Genomic DNA, 17,779 nt, shown 5'->3' on the forward strand with positions numbered 1-17,779 from the left:
CTATGTATTCATCAACTCTGGGCAGGGCTCCAGGCCCCAGGAACTTTTTTATTGTCCAGAACTTCAGACCAGGCACAACGGTAACAATGATACCTGTCCTGCTGTCCCTGTCTCTCCTTCTGGGTACTACAGTACCCCAGGACACCCAAGCTGGTGAGTGAGCAAAACAAGAGAAGGTGCTGGAGAAGAATGGAGGGAAGGTGAAGATCAGGAAGGATAAGCAGTGGCAAGGGCTATTGTATGGCTGGATTGTTGGGAGTCATGTACTACTGGGTGTACAAGGCTGTCAGTCTGACTCAGCTCATAGTTCTAGAAGCATTCAAAAAGCCACAGAACTCATGTTAAATAAGACCTTATAAAGAACCTGAATCTATAAGGAAAGGGTGTAGGAGAATGATGTGATGGAAATACTATGTACTCATCTATGAAAATGGAAAAATGAGACCTGTTGAAACTATTCCAGGAATGGGGGGAGGAGGGATAAAGGAGAATGACGGAGGGGGTGAGCTCAACTATGATATAGTGTAAGATCTTTTGTAAATGTTACAGTGTACCCCCAGTACAAAAATAATAAGATAACAAAAAATGTTTTTAGAAAATCCGAATCTGCAATGCAGATGAAAAATAAAACAAAACTAAGACCCAGAGAGACACAATGTCTGTAGTCAGAAAGCAGGATAGAGCAGGAACCACCCACAGAGAGCTTATAAATTTTTTTTTGATGGTATTGGGGTTTGAACTCAGGGCCTCACGCTTGCTAGGCAGGTGCTCTACCATCTGAGCCACTCCAGCAGCCCTTCCTCATGTTGGGTATTTTCAAGATAGGGTCTCGCAAACTATTTGCCTGGGCTGACTTCAAACTGCAATCCTCTTGATCGATCTCTGGCTCCTGAATAGCTAGGATTGCAGGCGTGAGCCACTGGCTCCTGGCTTCTACTCTTGTTCTTTTTCTCCTTCCAGTGGCTGACATTTCTGTCTGACTCTGCAGAGACAGGTTAATAAGAAAGATGTGCTAAAAGGAAGCCTGGAACTTCAGACAGAAACAGAGAGAGGACAGCAGAGACTCAGGGAGAACCAGGAGTCAATTTTAAGACATGGAATGAGGCTGTTGGTGGCATACAAGTTCTTAGGATAAAAAGATATAAACCAGTGATTTCTAAACTCTGCCAGTCTACAATTAATCACACTCACCTATTGTCAAATAGGTGTTTTGTGTTACTTTTACAGCAATCACATTTCAAATGTTAAGTATATTCTCTGCTAAAAATCTTCATTAATCAGAGGTCTGCAGACAGATGGAACTAGTGGGATGGATAGATCAATGGACAGATAGGTGAAAAAGAGAGGCAGAGAGAAATTTATTTTAAGGAATTATCTCACACTATTGTGAAAGCCAGCACATTCTGTGTCTACACAGCAAACCAGCACGCTGGAACCCAGAGAAGAGTTAGTTTCAGTCTTGAGTCTGAACACAGTCCAGAAGCAGAATTTCTTTCCTCTTTGGGGGACTCCAGTCTTTTCTCTTGAGAGCTTCGACTTGTCAGATGAGGCCCATCCACATTGTGGAGGGCAATCTGCTTTATTCCAGGTCCTCTGATATATTAGTCTACTTTTTCACTATTATAATGTAACACCAGAAGCAAGCTAACTTTAAAAGGAAAGGTGGTTTATTTTGGCTCATGGTTCTGGAGGTACAAGATCTAAGAACCTCATCTGGTGATGGCCTTCTTACCGGCAGTGTCACCTGACAAGAGACAAGAACCTCTCAGTCTCCCTCTTTTTAAAAAGAAACTAAGATTCAACAATGGGGTACCCTAATGACCTTATCTAATTCTAGTCATTTCTCAACGGCCCTATCTCTAAATGTCACAGTCAGATTTTGCTCCTCCCTCTTAATTACGTATAGTGGGGAACAGGGATTAAATTTCAATGAGTGAACCTTGGAGGACACTGGAATCATATCCAAACCATAGCATTCCACTGCTGGCCTCCAAGGTTTTGTGTCCTTGTCACATTGAAAAATGCAATCATTTGTTTCCAGTGGTTCCAAAGTCTTAATTCTGTCCCATTAACTCAAAAGTCCCAAGTCTAAAGACTCATCTGAGAATCAAGGCCAACTCCTTGAAATTTGAAGCATATAAAATCAAATAAATTATCTATTTCCAACATATAATGGTGGAACAGGCACAGGATACACATTCTTTTTTCCAAAAGAGAATCATAGGCAAGAAAGGAGCAACTGCCCAAAGGAAGACTGAAATCCAACAGGGTAGACGTCAGATCTTCAAGCTCCAAGTCTGTCATCTTGTGTGCACTGCTGTGAAGGGTGAGTCCCCAAAGCCTTGGGCTGCCCTGCCCCTCACTCTGCAGGTCAACACCCAAATGACTGCTTTCTGGAGCTTCAAGCTGATGTTAGTGGCTTCCCCAGGTAGATGTGGTATGTTTCTGGTCACTCTACTTTTCTGGGGTCCCCACTATGATTTTGCACCCCATAATTGATTTAAATGTTAACACATTTAGAAACTAATTTAGCAAGAATAATTTCAGTACTTGAGCTGGGAATCTGCCCTATGGCCCCCAACACCCATGTGATTATATCATGAACTAATTATGGAATTAATTGTGAAAATGTCCCTCTCTTCCAACCCCCTACTTGTACAGAAATGCAAGGTACAGTCCTGGGAATTCTGAGAACCATCCCTGTCTGTGCTGATCCATTCTCAGTCATTTCTTGAGTTTTTAGTAAATTATCCTTCCTACACTTTCTAATTGTATGTATTCATCAGATGAACTTAGGCTATCCTGTCATAACGAATAAAGCTTAACCTAGCAAATGTTAATTTCACACTCATGTCAAGTTCAGGACAGATGAGGCAACTTTTCTCTCTTCCACAAAGTGATTCAGGAATCCAGTCTGCTTGCATCTTGGGACTCTTCCATTTTATCCTATGGCCTCCAGAGTAACCACCTGTGTTAGTCAGCTTTCCATCACTGTGACAAAATACCTAAGATAATGACCTTATAAGTAAGAAAGGTTTATTTTGATTCATGCTTTCAGAGGTTATAGTTCATGGTTATTTGATCTTGTAGATATTGGGCCTGGTGAGGCAGCACACCATGGTGGAGAGCACATAGCAGAAGATGGTTACCTCATGACAACCAGGAAGCAGAGAAAGAAAGGAAGTGGCCGGGGTCCCAATATTCCCTTCAAAGGCATGCCCCCAGTAATCTAACTTCTTCCTAATAGGCCCCACCTCCAAAAGGTTCATTCGCCTCTCAACAGTGACACAGCCTGAGGACCAAGCTTTTAACACATAGGTCTTTGGTGAGGCAGAGGAGACAATTATTTAAACTATAGCATTGCCTAAAAGAAAGAGATAAAAGGAGCAAGCCTGTTCATAGAACTGTGAACCAAAAGAAGATATCACTTCCATTCACACTCCTTCTTGCCAGAACTCAGTGATATGGCCCCAATATACCTCCCTATAGGTTGAAAATATTATCTTTCATGCCAAGCAAAGGAAACAAAGCAATGAAGAAACTCAATGGTTTCTAAAATGTCATCCCCAGAACAAAAGCAGAGCCCATTCACTTGAGAGAGACTCCAGTGGTGGGAGGCCTACAGCATTATACAGATAGTGGAGGAGAAAGAACTATGGCCAGGTCTTCCCTCCTGGCCTTCTGCAACTCCATGGTGGATTCCTATGTGTGAACCCCACAATTCTCCTCTTTTTCAGGTCCTTACTCACTGACCTTTCTGTACACTGGGCTGTCCAGGCCCAGTAAAGGCCTCCCCAAGTTTCAGGCCATTGCTTTCCTCAATGACCAGGCCTTCTTCCATTATGATAGTGAGAGCAAAAAGGCAGAGCCCTTGGAACCATGGAGCCAGGTTGAAGGAATGGAGGACTGGGAGAAGGAGAGTCAACTTCAGAATGCCAGGGAGGAAATCTTCCTGGTGACCCTGAAAGACATCATGGACTATTACAACGACAGTAAAGGTCAGTGGACAGTGGACAACTGGGGTGGAAGGCCTTAGCACCACCCAAGGCAGTCCTGTGAGTGTGTGAGAAAAGGGGTTAATTGGATGGAAATAGCCCTTCCCCCAAATGAGGAACAGGAGGCACACATAGAAATACATAGACACATCTGCCTCCTGCACAGTGCATCTGTTCCCTCTCTCCCCATGGCTTCCCTCATACTCCTCTCAGACCTCAGCTCACACAGGAAATAATGTCAGAGTCACTTCTTACCTCTGACCTTTCACTTCCACACCTTTACCCATCTGAAGCCAGTCCCACTTCAGAAGATTTCAGACTCACCCATCCAGGGATGTCGGGTAGAAACGGAGCCAACTTTGGAATCAGTCAGAGATGAGTTCATATTGATAGCTTCACCAGTCACTAGCAAGTTTCTTGAATATCTACTCTGAAACTGCGAAAATTGGAGCATTGAGACTTACTTCCAAGAGATTCCGTACACGTGTCCATGTTGATTCCATGAAGGATGTAACAGTCTGTTTTGCTCCCCCTGCAGCCCCATGTCCTAAGGCCAGGTGCAGTGGATAATATTTGCTTGATTTAAATATGCTGAATAATAGAAAGAACAGAACACAAACCATGACCCACGATGGAAGCCCAATAAGCATTGGATTCAAAACCTCAGACTGTTGAAGTTACACAGAATTATAAAGATTCTCCCACCCATAAGGAGCACACATGAAGGGGGGGGTCTCTGTACTTGGGGTGTCAGGAGCAGGTGCAGAGTCTCCCAAACCACTGCCTGCTCCACAAGGAAGCAGTCTCAGTCCTGGTGAATTGTTGATGTCAAATCATTATAGGGTGAAAGTTCAAAAGTGATTTTCTGAATACAAAACTGTTCAAGAATCTATTGGATTCTGAAGATTTTCAAAAGGAGGCAGGAGGGAGGGAGGGGGAGAGAGAGAGAAAGAGAGAGAATTTTCATTGACTGGAATAGAGATGTTGAGGTGAACAATTATGAGCAAAAATGAAAACAGAAAGAGATGGACACAGAATATTAGAAAATAATGGTAGCTAACATTTATTGAGCACTTACTGTATGTACAGGTATGAACACATTTAATGTTCAGATTACCTCCTAAAATAGTACTATTTTCATTCCATATCAGAGATGAGGAAAGCACAGTGTAGAGAGATAAGACTCAAGTTCATGCATCAGGCCAGGTGGGGTGAGGAGTGATCTGGAATTTGGGCACAGATAGCTTAAGGGCTTTCAGAGCCTGTGCCAACAATATTGGGTAAATACCTGCACTTATAGTCAGTTTAACCTGCCCTAAGAAGGTCAGTTTCTAAGAGCCTTGTTCATGAGCAAAGGAATTTAGACGTTTGGAACAAAGATACCAACCACTGAAGAGGAGGAAGTGATCAAATTATGTACACTCAAGTGGTAATATGAACTGTTCTGAGAACCAAGAAAAGGAGAGATTCCTATTGGAGAATAGGGCAGAACAGGTTCTGCCTGGAAGCAAGGAGGGTAGGGGGTAGAGGGAGGAGCAGAAGAGGGAGTGGGGGGCAGGGGGAAGAAATGGCCCAAATAATGTATGCACATAAAAGAAAAAAAGGAGAGATTCCTGTGATTATACAAAACCACAAATAATTTCTATTTAATTTGCAAATGCACTTCAGAGTGGTCATGTTGAATCCTAAGAACTTACCATTGGTGAAACAAAGAGGTTTTATTCAGGGAGATGATGCAGAAAGACAAAAATTTGTCCATATTTTGTATCTCTATTAAGTCCCCTTGTGCAAAGCATGTGACTCATCTCAGACTAGCCTAAAGCCCTAAAGCAAACAGAGTTTTCCTCCTCTGCCTGCTATCCATCTGGCTAGTAACCTATCTGCCAAGATAAAGGAATGGCATGCTTAGATTTCCTTTCTTTTTTGTGGGATGCAAAGTGTACAGGAATAAGAGATATTCAGCTGCACTTGGCCCCAGGCTGACTGGCTCTCTCTTTGGGGGAGGCTTCAGGGTCTCACACCTTCCAGGGAATGTTTGGTTGTGATCTCTGGAGTAACGGAAGCACTGGAGCTTACTGGAAGTATGCCTATGATGGACGGGACTTCATAAAATTCAACAAAGAAATCCCAACGTGGGTCCCCTTGGATCCAGCAGCCCTGCAAACCAAGAAGAAGTGGGAGGCAGAAAAAGTCTATGTACAGCGAGCCAAGGCATACCTGGAGGAGGAGTGTCCTGGGATGCTGCAGAGGTACCTGAACCTCAGCAAGACCCACCTGGACAGACAAGGTACTCATTGCTCCAGGGCCTGCTTCATGTGCTGAACTAAAGAAGACCCAAGTGGAGCTGGTGGTATGACTCAAGTAGTAGAGCACCTACCTAGCAAGAAAGAAGCCCTCAGTTCAAACCCCAGTACTGCCAAAAAGAAAGAGAGGAAGGATAGGAAGGGAGGAAGGAAGGAAGGGAGGGAGGGAAGGAGGGACGGAGGGAGGAAGGAAGGAACGAAAGAAGGAAAGAAGGAAGGAAGGAAGGAAGGAAGGAAGGAAGGAAGGAAGGAAGGAAGGAAGGAAGGAAGGAAGGAAGGAAGGAAGGAAGGAAGGAAAAAAAGAAAGAAAAGGAAAGAAGGGAGGGAGGGAGGGAAGGGAGGAAGGAAGGAAGACCAAAGTGATCTTCTTGGGCTGGGGACCTAGTGGAACATCCCAGGCTGCTCCTGTCCACACCTAGAAGTCCCTTAGGCCCGCAGATTTTACCTCCTAGGATCCATTTCTACCCTGGGAAGACATAGTGTGAGGTCCAAAAAGAAAGTTCATCAAAATTTCACAGAGGATGCATCAGGAATGCTCCAGTTCAATGTTGGGCTTCCAAAATAGTCCCCAGTTGGCAAAAAAAAGGCAACTGGGGTGGGGGGGGTTCTAAGAGATTAGGTTAACACTGTTCATAACAGACAGAGCTGGGCCAGATGCCAGGGGCTCACACCTGTAATCCTAGATACCTAGAAGGCCGAGATCAGAAGTATCAAAGTTCAAAGCCAGCCCAGGCAAATAGTCCAAGAAACCCCATCTCCAAAATAACCAGAGCAAAATAGACTGGAGGTGTGACTCAAGTGATAGAGTGCCTGCTTTGCTAGTGTTCAAACTTCAGTTCTAGAGAAACAGATAGAGACAGAGAGATTGAGAACTGGGACTCAACTTCCATATTTCCATATTTCAGAGTTCAAATCCCATAGTTGTTTCCTTCTACCATGATGCCTCTTGTCTTGATAGTGGAGAGAAGGCAGGAGGGTAAAATGTCTGCTCCAGAAGGAGAAGCAAGCATGAGTAGAACCGAATGCCACAAACTAAGATTTTAATCAGGGAAGTATTGAGAAAGTCAACTGTACAACAGAGCAGGAAAGAGTTTGATGGACAGAAATACAGGCAGAGCTAAGGAGCTGGGCTGAGTTTGGGGGACATTCACAACTTGTTACCATCAGAAGCCAATACCCAATGGTGTGGGGAGGAAGACGAGAGAGTAGCCATGGATATCCCATGACCTAGCAGATAAGACTCTAGGGAAGCCTAAGTCTTCTTTCTGATCTTTATAAAAGGATGGAAGGACAGAGGGGCAGGTGCTACAAACTATGTTGATGGTGGAGATTTGGGGAGCTAGGAATGGAAGAGGCATGGACAGGGAGAAGCCACCTCAAGCCCTTGGTGTTCACACTTTATCCCTCCACAGCCCCTCCCTCTGTGTCAGTCACCAGCCATGTGGTCCCAGGAGGAAAGAGGACACTCCAATGCCTGGCCTATAACTTCTACCCACAAGGAATTAGCCTACAGTGGAACAAAGCCAACAAGGTGTCGGAGTCTGAATCAGCGGAAAGTGTTCTTCCCAGTGGAGATGGCACTTACCAGTCCTGGGTGGTAGCAGAAGTATCCCATCAGGACAGAGCCCCCCATTTCTGCCACGTGAAGCACAGTGGGCTGTCCCAGCCCCTCAAAGTGAAGTGGGATGAGAGGCAAAAAGCCCAGGTGGAAGGTAATGTGGCACCTCAGCCTCAATGAAGTGACCTTTTCTACCTAACACAAGAGAGCTGAATTTTGTAAATCCCCATGCATATCACCAGCAAGGTCCCTGGGGAAGTGGTACAAAGGGCAGTGCAATTCCAGGTGGCAGATTTGTAGAGAGAAGGCTTGAAAGCCTGGCACTGAATTCTCGCTCATTGCCAAATTGCCTCATCTTGTAAAACTTCCCAATTGCCTAGTCTGTAAACCCTCACTCACAATAATCCCTTTGCCCAATGTACCAGAGAAAGCTATTTTTAAACTGTGCAATGCTGCAAAAATATAAGTCAACTTTATCATTTTTCCTGCCCCCCAAATATTTGATTCATCTGAAATTCTTGATATCCACTTGAACCAATGTTTTCACCTTGGGATATCCCAAATGTGGCTGGGACCACCTGCTCCCTTAGGCATTATTCAAAAGTCCACTTTGATACCCACAGATGTGGCCCCACTGACTGTGGGGTCCTAGAAAACTTCAAACCCAAGCATCTTCTGTACCTCAGTTTCCCTAGCGCTCCCTGTGAGACATCAACCTCTACTTCAGTCTTCCACACCATGTTAGCCTGGGACCACACACAACTAGAGTCTATTCCAGAGGACTTTTTCTCTCCAGGGCACACTCCCAAGGAAGCAGGAATCACCCCTGGTGTTCTTGGATTCCCTTTAAATCCATCTGAGTATGTTTTGTCACCTAAGTCAACCACTGCCATGCCCACAGGCAGAGGAGAGCCTTCACAGCTGCCTGTGTTTGTGTTTTTCCTTCCTGTGCAACTTCCTTTGTATTCTATCCTCAGCCTCCCATTCTGAATTACTCCAAAATCAGTACTTCTGAGTTTCTTACAGAATCATTTCCAACCTTCAGAGTCAACAAGCATCTTTCTCGAGGGCCAGGCAAGTTGGTACATACCTGTAATCCTAGCTACTAGGGAGGCAGAGACTAGGAAGATCTCAGCCCAACGTCAACCAGCCTGGCAAAAACATGAAACTTATCTGAAAGCAAAAGGACTGGGGATGTGGCTCAAGTGGTAGAATATTTGCCTAGCAAGCTCAAACCCCAGTACAGCAATAATAAATAAATAAAATCATCTTTCTTGAAAGCCTAAATTTGAAGGCTACACCTTTTTTGATACTTTGGTGCCAATTTGAAAATCAAAGCTGAGGAATTCTTTAAACAAAACCCACATTCTCCTCTTCTGGAGAAAAAAACAAAGATCCTATTTGAACAGTAGAGAGCTGCAATGAAGAAAATCAAAATAAAATACAGCAAGTTGTATTTCAAAATATGATAACACCTTGAACAAATAAAAAAGTAAAAGGATAAACATTTTGGATGAAAGAAAAAATCAAAGTCAACAGGCTAGAGTTGAGGGAGATTGGAATGTGAGATCCAACCTAGCCTATCACAGGAGAGAGGGGAAAGGGGTGGACAAGGAGGAGGAAACCTCAGAAGACCAAGTTCTAGACAGGCATGGGGGAGGAGGAGAGGGATACAGAGCCACACACAAACCCAGGGCAAAATTCCCAGAGGGAGTCAGATTTCAGAAGAAGTGTGAAAGCCTAGGCCAGCTGGCCAAGAAAAGGTCAAAAGATCACTCCTGAACTGGCAGAGTGGCTCAAGTGGCTCAGAGCACCTGCCTAGCAAGGGTGAGGCCCTGAGTTCAAACTCCAGTGCCACCAAAAGAAAAAAAAGATTGACCCTAATAATTTGGGGGTGAGACAGCTGAGAGGGGAGCATCACAAAGACCTGGCAACAAAGATGACCTGGGAGTAGGGCTGAATCATGGACATTGACTGGGTACACCAGGATGATAAAGAAGTCCAGAGAATCAAATGTGGGTCATTCCATAGTCACCTCCTTCCCACTCAACAAAGTACCACCAACAAATTCTTCTGTGAACAAGACCACTTTCAAATGCAATTTGAAGACACCCACTCCAGGAGGACCTCCTTTAATAATTCTTCAGACTCTTAGTGTTACCTTGACTCTCTCTGGAGGATTCCTCTGGCATTGTTCAACAGGTAGGCTGGAGGGATGGAGTACCAGATAGACTGGATAGATGGAGCACACTGAATTAGACTGAAGATAGAAGACACCAACAAATACAGGTCATAAGCACCTTTCTTGTTAGAGTCCTCTTCAGTTCACTTGAGCTTTGCCTTTTCAACTTTATTTCCCATTTGAACTAGAAATTGACTGCTTCGGTTAAGTAGATCTCCCTGGGGTTAGAAATACGTAGTATTTTCTGTATTGTCTGTGTTCGTGTATATATTGATGTATCCAAGAACTACACATTATGATTCATACTTTAGTGAGCACCACAGAACAAGACAAGTACAACCCTTTCCTGCCTGGAGATTATTTTAATTCTGCAGACTGACGTCATATTCACTGTCAAGTCTAGTTCAAATCTCACCTTCTATATAACCACTTCCCTGATGGCCAAACTCAATGGGTACCTTTTCCGTGGAATCTTCCATGGAGATTTCTTCCAGATGGAACTAATAGTGGATATTTCAAGGAAGACATGGATTTAAATGAAGCTGAATTCACACCAGCTAAGGATGGCAGGTTTTCCTGTGCAAACAATCCTGGACCACCTCATCACCTGGGCTCTTTTTTTATTTTTTTCAGGTTGTTAGATTTTGTTGTTTTAACATTTTTATTAATATATATTACCTGCACATGTGGGGGTTTATGGTGACATTTCCATATATGCTTATAATGTACCTTGACTAGATTCACCCCCACTTGGACTCTTTTTGGTTTTATTGTTTTTCCCATGTGAAAAATGAAAGAAATGTCATGGTGCGGATGGAGGAATGGCTCAAGTGGTAGAGTACCTGCCTAGTTAGCATGAGGCCCTGAGTTCAATCCCCAGTGCCACCAAAAAAAAAAAAAAAGAATGCAAACTGATGGTGCATCCACCCACCCACCAATCCATCATTGAACAAATGTTTATTGAATGTCTTTCAGTTCTAAGAGACTGAGGTGCATGTTTATCTGATAGAAATTAACCAGAAATAAGTCATTCAACAAAGCAATATGTAAGGTCACAAAAGTGAGTTAAGGCCAAATGGGAAAGTTTTAAATGTCACACTAGGGAGTCTGACCTTTTCTGAGTGTAACAGGTGAAGGCTTTTCAACAGACAGTGACATGATCAGAATATTAACTAGATCTCTCTCTCTCTCTCTCTCTCTCTCTCTCTCTCTCTCTCTTCCTCCTTCCCTCCTTCCCACTTCCATGGCCAGATACAGCCAGCATTGCTTTTTGTAATGCCTTTCCCTTACCTTTAATAAAGTCTATTACCTCCCTTTAAAAAAGAATGTTAACTAGATATTAATGAGTGTGATGGAGTAGAGGGCTGGAGGGAAAACTAGCTACAGAGAGCCCATCACCTCCACGCACAGGAAACTGTGGTGGTGCGGTTGAGGCACAAATGCTGAAGCCATCATTTCTAATCTCTACTTCTGTTATATCCTTGTTAAACTTCAATCACATCACTTTTTCACCACTCTGTCAAAAGTGAAGGTTAGCCTATTTTCATGTCTAAAAGAAAGTGGCTTGAAATTATTTCTTTTGCAAATTCAGCAATTGCCTTTGAGGCAACTGGCATCATCCTAAATGTAGAGCTAGCCATAAAATAAGAGCTCAAGAACCACTGGCCTTTGGCCACAATGAGGTAGGGGGAGGACTAAAGTTTCCACTGGGCACACATGAGGCTGCCCCCTCCAGAGAGTCTCTTATTATAAAATCTTCTTGCAGCTGGACATGGTGGCTCATACCCATAATCCTTGGGAGGTGGTGACTGGGAGGATTGTGACTGAAGCTCAGCCCAGGCAATAGGTTCTCAAGACCCCATTCTGACCCAAAAAAAAGCTGGACATGGTGGCTCACACCTGTCATTTCAGCTATACAGAAACTATAAATAGAAGGAGTTCAGTTCAGGTCTACCTAGGCATAAATACAAGACTCTATCTCAAAAATAGCCAAGCAAAAAATGGACTGAGGTATGGTTCAAGTGGTAGAGTACCTGCCTAGCAAGTGCAGGGCCTTGGCTTTAAACCCCAGCACCTCAAAAGAAGAAGGAGGAGACAGAAGGGAAGAGAAAAAAGAAGAGGAAGAGGAGGAAGAGAAAAAAAGAAGAGGAAGAGGAAGAAGTAGTTCCACCCAGTCAGGCACCAGTGACTCATGCCTATAATCCTAGATACTTAGGAGGCTGAGATCTGGGGGATCACAGTTGAAGGCCCGTCCAGGCAAATAGCTCACAAGACCTCACCTCCAAAAATAACCAGAGTGAAATAGACTGGAAGTATGACTCAAGAAGTAGAGTGCCTGCTTTACAAGTGCAAAGCCCTGAGTTCAAACCCCACTCTCATCAAAAAAATAATAAAGTCCCACCCAGAATGGTACACTCATCTCATCCATCATAATCCTGGGAGATTGGTTCCATGACCCCCTGTAGATATCAAAATCTGAGGATGTTCGAGGGCTTTATATAAAATGGGATAGTATTTGCATATACCCTATTTGAATCATCACTAGATTACTTATGATGTAAATTCCATGTAAATGGTTGCAATACTATACTGTTTGAGGAATACTGGCAAGAGAGAAAATGTCTGTACATATTTAATACAGACACAATTTTTTCCAAGTATTTCTGATCCATGGTTGGTTGAATTCACAGATGCAGAACCCATGGATACAGAAAGCTGACTGTATTTCTAATGCTCTCAGTCACTGCCTGGGCTCCCAGAGTAGCCCATCCCAGGATCAGCCTGCAATCCAATCCATGCTGTTCCCTTCTCCACCCTTCCTCGCTCTCTTATAGCTCAGACCTGTCTCTTGTCCTCTATGGAAAACTGAAAGCTAATTTTCCAATTATACCCCACTTTTAGTATCTTCTTTTTTAGCTGGCCTGCCCATGACTCAAAATCCTCTGACCAGATCATCCTCAACAGACCAACCTCCCTAAGCCTCCAGACAGAGCCTTGGGCAGAGTCCATGACCCACTTTTGTGACCCAAAAGCAAAAGTGCAGGCTGGCTGCATACACCTGAGAGGGTCTTTCCCAGGTAATGTTAGGAAATCCACTGGCTCCCTAGAATCTGGAGATGGAGCCAAAGTAGCTTCTCCCAAAGACTCACACCTCCTTTTAGACTTTAGCTTCCTTACAGCTGGTACTCTGCTAAAATGATTGATATTCAGACTGGAACCAGAGAAGACTGAGTCACTATCCCCCACTACAAGTAACCCACAGATGCTGGAGGGCAGAGACCCAGGGAGAATCTTGCTTATGGTCACAGGAAGTTACCATAGAGGAAATTTTTCAAAACATAGAGTCAATAAAGGATTTAATAACCAAATATATTTCAAACCACTAAAGTTAATGAGAAAAGGAAGTGGGAAACAGGCAAACACTATGAATAGACAATTCTCAGAAGAAAAAATAAGAATAGAAGATAAATACCTTCTCTAGTAAACAGAAAAATGCAGATTAAAACAATGACATGGATCAAAACCACAATGAGTTGCCACAAAACACCCAGTAGGATGGTCAGACTCAAAAGGACAAAATGGTGAGAATGTGAAAAATTAAAATTCTAGGGCTGGTGGAGTGGCTCAAGTGGTAGAGCACCTGCCTAGCGAACATGAGGCCCTGAGTTCAAATCCCAGTGCCACCAAAAAAATAGAATTCTAATACACTGCTAGTGGGAACATAAAATGGTACAGCTACTGTGGAAAACAGTCTGACTATTCCTCAAATGGCTAGACATCAAGTTTCCACATGATCTGTAATTCCACTCCTACATACGCATGCAAGAGAAATAAAAACATATATCCACAAAAAAAATTCATACAGGGCCAAGTACAGTGGCTGGTGTCTGTAATACCAACTACTCCAGAGACAGAGATCAGGATGATCACAGATCAAAGCCAGCTAGGCAAAAAAGTAAGCAATACTCGATTGGGTGTGGTGACACACACCTGTCATTCCAGCTACATGGGAAGCTTAAGTAAGAGGATTGCAGTCCAAACCAGCCCAGGTAAAAAATGTGAGATCTGTCCGGGCACCAGTGGCTCATGCCTGTAATCCCAGCTACTCAGGAGGCAGAGATCAGGAGGATCTCGGTTCAAAGCCCAGGCAAATAGTTCATGAGACCCTATCTCGAAAAAACCCATCACAAAAATAGAGTTGGTGGAGTGGCTCAAGGTGTAGACCCTGAGTTCAAACCTTAGTATCACAAAAGAAGAAAAAATGAGACTCCATCTCAAAAATAATAAAAAGCAAAAGAGCTGGGGGTGTGGCTCAAGTCGTAGAGCACCTGCAAGCCCTGAGTTCAAAACCCCAGTACCACAAAAATAAATAAATAATAAGTACAAGTTTAGAAATTAAAATTTTTGTACAGGAATGCTTATAGCAGTATTATTCATAATATACAAAAGATGGGATAAAACAAATGCCCATCATTAAATAAATGAAATATGACAGATGCATGTAATGGAATAGAATGGAGAGTCAACACATGGAAAAGCCTTGAAAATGTTATGATAATGAAAGAAGCCAGTCACAGAGATGAAACTGGCAGAGTAGCTCAAGTGGTAGAGCGCTTGTCTAGCAAGCATGAGGCCCTGAGTTCAAAACTCCAGTACCGCCAAAAACAAAAGGTATATACTTGAAGCAAAAATGGCAAAGAAAACATTTAACAAACTGGATTGTGGTAATATATGTGGTTAGTTATCATGTGTCCTGCATTTTCTGACTGAAATATTTCACTTAAAGAGCTAAATGGCTATTTAAAGAAGACTTTCTGTATTTAGCATGGATTGTTTTATTTAAATTTGTAAATAATAGGCTGGCAGAGTGACTCAAGTGGTAGAGTGTGAAGACCTGAGATCAAAATCCCAGTTCCATCACAACAAAAAATTGTAAATTGTAAATACTTACTGAATGTACTCAGCGGTGAATTTATTTTGATGGATAAGTGAATGTTTTAGAGTTGTAAGAAGTCCATGGAGCAGGTGTGGTGGGGCACATCTATAATCCCACACAGCACTTGGAAGGCTGAGATGGGAAGATGGACAGTTCAAGGCCAGGCATTCTTTCTGTCTCAAAGAAGAAAAGAAAAAAGGCCCATGTTTCATGGACAGAAGAGGCAGAGAGAAAACAGGAGAAATCAGAAAAGTTCACAGTCCAAGTTATTTCTAGTCCTAAAGGTTACAAACAGAGATTTGAAAATGAAATGATCAGACCAAGTTCATGTGGTTTATGGATGATGAAGCCAGAACTTGATCCCCAAATGGGATGGATGGGCTATTTCTGACAAGGTCAGTGCTATGTCCATTTGTTCATCCAAGTTCAAGGTCACACATACTCCTTATATAGGAATTCTGCAGCATTTGAAAAATATTTCTTAGAGTCCTATAAACATTAGGTTTTTCACCAACACAAACCTCACCACGAATTCATCATCTCATTGTCTGTATAAAATTAAAATATAAAGTACTTCACATTCATTACAGGAAATTTATATGTTAAAGCATAAAGAAGAAAAACTCAACAATAACTCTTCACTATCTCTGCCTCCCTAATAGCTGGGATTACAGGCATGAGCCACTGTGACAGCCCTGTTCCATCCTTCTTGAAGATAATTTATTTTTAGATATGCAAGTAAACTTTTAATATAATACTAATCCCTTCCCCCCCAAAAAAAAAAAGACACAAAACAGTGTGCATATGAGCTATAGTAGTTAGTGCTTGAGCAAGTGGGTTCTGGGATAAGATCGGGTGACTTCGACTGGATGCTTGATCATTTATAACTATGAAGTCTCCCCACCTCAGTTTTCCTGTCTAAGGGTGAGAATAATATGGTACTTACCTCCAGAGTTTTGTGATGAGTATTAAGTGAAATAACAATACAGGTAACATTCCTTTTTTGCTTTTAGTTATGTGTCTGTATGATCATTCACTTGTTCTTTTCTCTCCTTCTGTTCACTTCTCAACTCCCCCAAGTTAGCTTTCTGTCCAGCACACCACTCAAAGGACTCTGCCAAGGTCACTTCTCAATCCTTATCTTATTTGACCTTGACTTTGACCCTCCTGATCATTCCTCCACAAAGCCCTCCTCTTTTTGTTTTCTGAACACCAGTTACTCCTCCCCAGGGTCTGTGCCTTACACTGCATTATGACTTTATTTTCCTGTGCCCACTCCATAAACGATGGTGCTTCTCGGACTGCATCCTTCAACTCCCACATCCCAGTGGATGCGTCCTCAATGCAGACCCCAGTGTGGCTGCCTCCTCAGAAGCACAGACTCAGAAATACATCTTTCCGTGGGTCATCTCTACTGAACTCTCCATTAGGTGACCCCTGGGCTCAGCACCTGTTCTGGGGGCAGTGGTCTTCTCAGCTACGATTACTGTGAGACCCTATCTCAAAAAAAACCCATCACAAAAAAAGAGCTGGTGGAGTGGGATGGTTCAAAGTGTAGGCCCTGAGTTCAAATCCCAGTACTGCAAAAAACAAACAAACCACCATTCGAGCCAATGTCACCTTGACTTCTTAGGCTGATGGGACAGACAGAATTCAGGAAAGCCATTTCTGAGTGCCTGGGGGTGGGGGAGCAGAAACTCAATTGCAGTCCCAGTTATTGCCACAGGATGGCACTATGAACCCTGCCCTCCATAACTGGAGATCAGTAGCTTTGATAGCCTGGGGTGGGGGACATTCCCAATCATGACCCAACATGAGCTCCACCTTCTGACTACTCAGATTTACATGTATAAGCCACTGCATCTGTCACAATACATTATTAACTATCATCACAGAAATCATCCATCTTGTCTAACTAAAACTTCACACCTTTGACCAACATCTTCCAGTGCTAAACAACTAATGATGGATGAATGAAACTCAGGAATCACCAAACCAGGCAGATCATTTGTCTGTTATATAGAAGTTGCCATCAAAAATATTATGCATGCTTATGCCGGGCATGGTGGTTCACACCTGTAATCTCAGCTCTCAGGAGGAGAAGGCAAGAAGATTGCAAATTTGAGTCCAGCCTGGGCTACACTGTGAGACCTTGCCTCAAAAAAACAATATATACAAATATATATACAAATGTGTTGATGTATTGGTTGGTGGTATAGTCCACAAAGGGTTTTCATCCACTCTTCCTAAATAATGTTCTATGTCTGACTGTGACCAGACAGGAGACTGGATCCAATTACTAAAATGAGAAGCCTCTGGAAGCTCTTCTAGTATTTCTGAATTGGAACCCCCTTTTCTGGAAAAAATGCTCAGTTTCTGTGGTCCCTTATGCACATTCCTCCCCTGACCCAAGTCCCAATGTTACAGGTGCTTTCTTGGATATCTTTCTCAAGTCCTGTTCTCTGAAATGGCTAACAGAAGAGTAGAACATTCTGTCCATTCACACTAGGTTTTTGTTTGTTTTTTGGGGAGACAGGGGTTTGAACTCAGGGCTTTGCACTCGCAAAGCAGGTGCTCTATCACTTGAGCCACACCTTCAGTCCACTTTTGTTCTGATTATTTAAGAGATGGGATCTTGAGAACCACTTGCCTGGGCTGGCCTCAAACCACATATCTAGCTTCCCAAGTACCTAGGATTATAGAATTATAGGAGCCACTGGCACTTGGCAATTCATACTAATTCTTAGAGCTATCAAAGTACTCCTTAAAAAGTGTCACTTACGGGTTAACGTGAATAAAAGAAAT

At 43.0% G+C, this 17,779-nt stretch overlaps 1 protein-coding gene and 1 long non-coding RNA gene across 4 annotated transcripts in view; one reads left to right on the top strand and one right to left on the bottom strand.

Moving 5' to 3' along the window:
- Nucleotides 1-8,335, top strand: Azgp1 (alpha-2-glycoprotein 1, zinc-binding). Its single transcript, XM_020187381.2, has 4 exons — nucleotides 1-153; nucleotides 3,738-3,998; nucleotides 6,007-6,282; nucleotides 7,711-8,335. The coding sequence occupies exons 1-4, from the start codon at nucleotides 3-5 to the stop codon at nucleotides 8,034-8,036; spliced, it is 1,014 nt and encodes a 337-aa protein (XP_020042970.2). The 5' UTR covers nucleotides 1-2; the 3' UTR covers nucleotides 8,037-8,335.
- Nucleotides 3,997-17,779, bottom strand: part of LOC141423996 (uncharacterized) — a 27,937-nt gene continuing 14,154 nt past the window's right edge. Inside the window, exons 2-4 of one of the 3 annotated variants that reach the window (XR_012448780.1) lie at nucleotides 14,990-15,147; nucleotides 10,018-10,116; nucleotides 3,997-4,586 (exon numbers count right to left, since the gene is read on the bottom strand). This is a non-coding gene — a long non-coding RNA (uncharacterized lncRNA). Of the gene's footprint in view, nucleotides 4,587-9,356; nucleotides 10,117-14,989; nucleotides 15,148-17,779 lie in introns of those variants that run through there. The other 2 variants (XR_012448779.1, XR_012448781.1) reach the window with 2 other exon arrangements.

Source organism: Castor canadensis, chromosome 6, assembly GCF_047511655.1.
Source record: "Castor canadensis chromosome 6, mCasCan1.hap1v2, whole genome shotgun sequence".
Lineage (NCBI taxonomy): Eukaryota > Metazoa > Chordata > Mammalia > Rodentia > Castoridae > Castor > Castor canadensis.

Coding starts and splice junctions, on each gene's coding strand:
- Azgp1 (XM_020187381.2), top strand. CDS start 3: ATGTATTCATCAACTCTGGGCAGGGCTCCAGGCCCCAGGAACTTTTTT. Junction 3,999..6,006: donor CTATTACAACGACAGTAAAG/GTCAGTGGACAG, acceptor GGGAGGCTTCAG/GGTCTCACACCTTCCAGGGA. Junction 6,283..7,710: donor GACCCACCTGGACAGACAAG/GTACTCATTGCT, acceptor ATCCCTCCACAG/CCCCTCCCTCTGTGTCAGTC.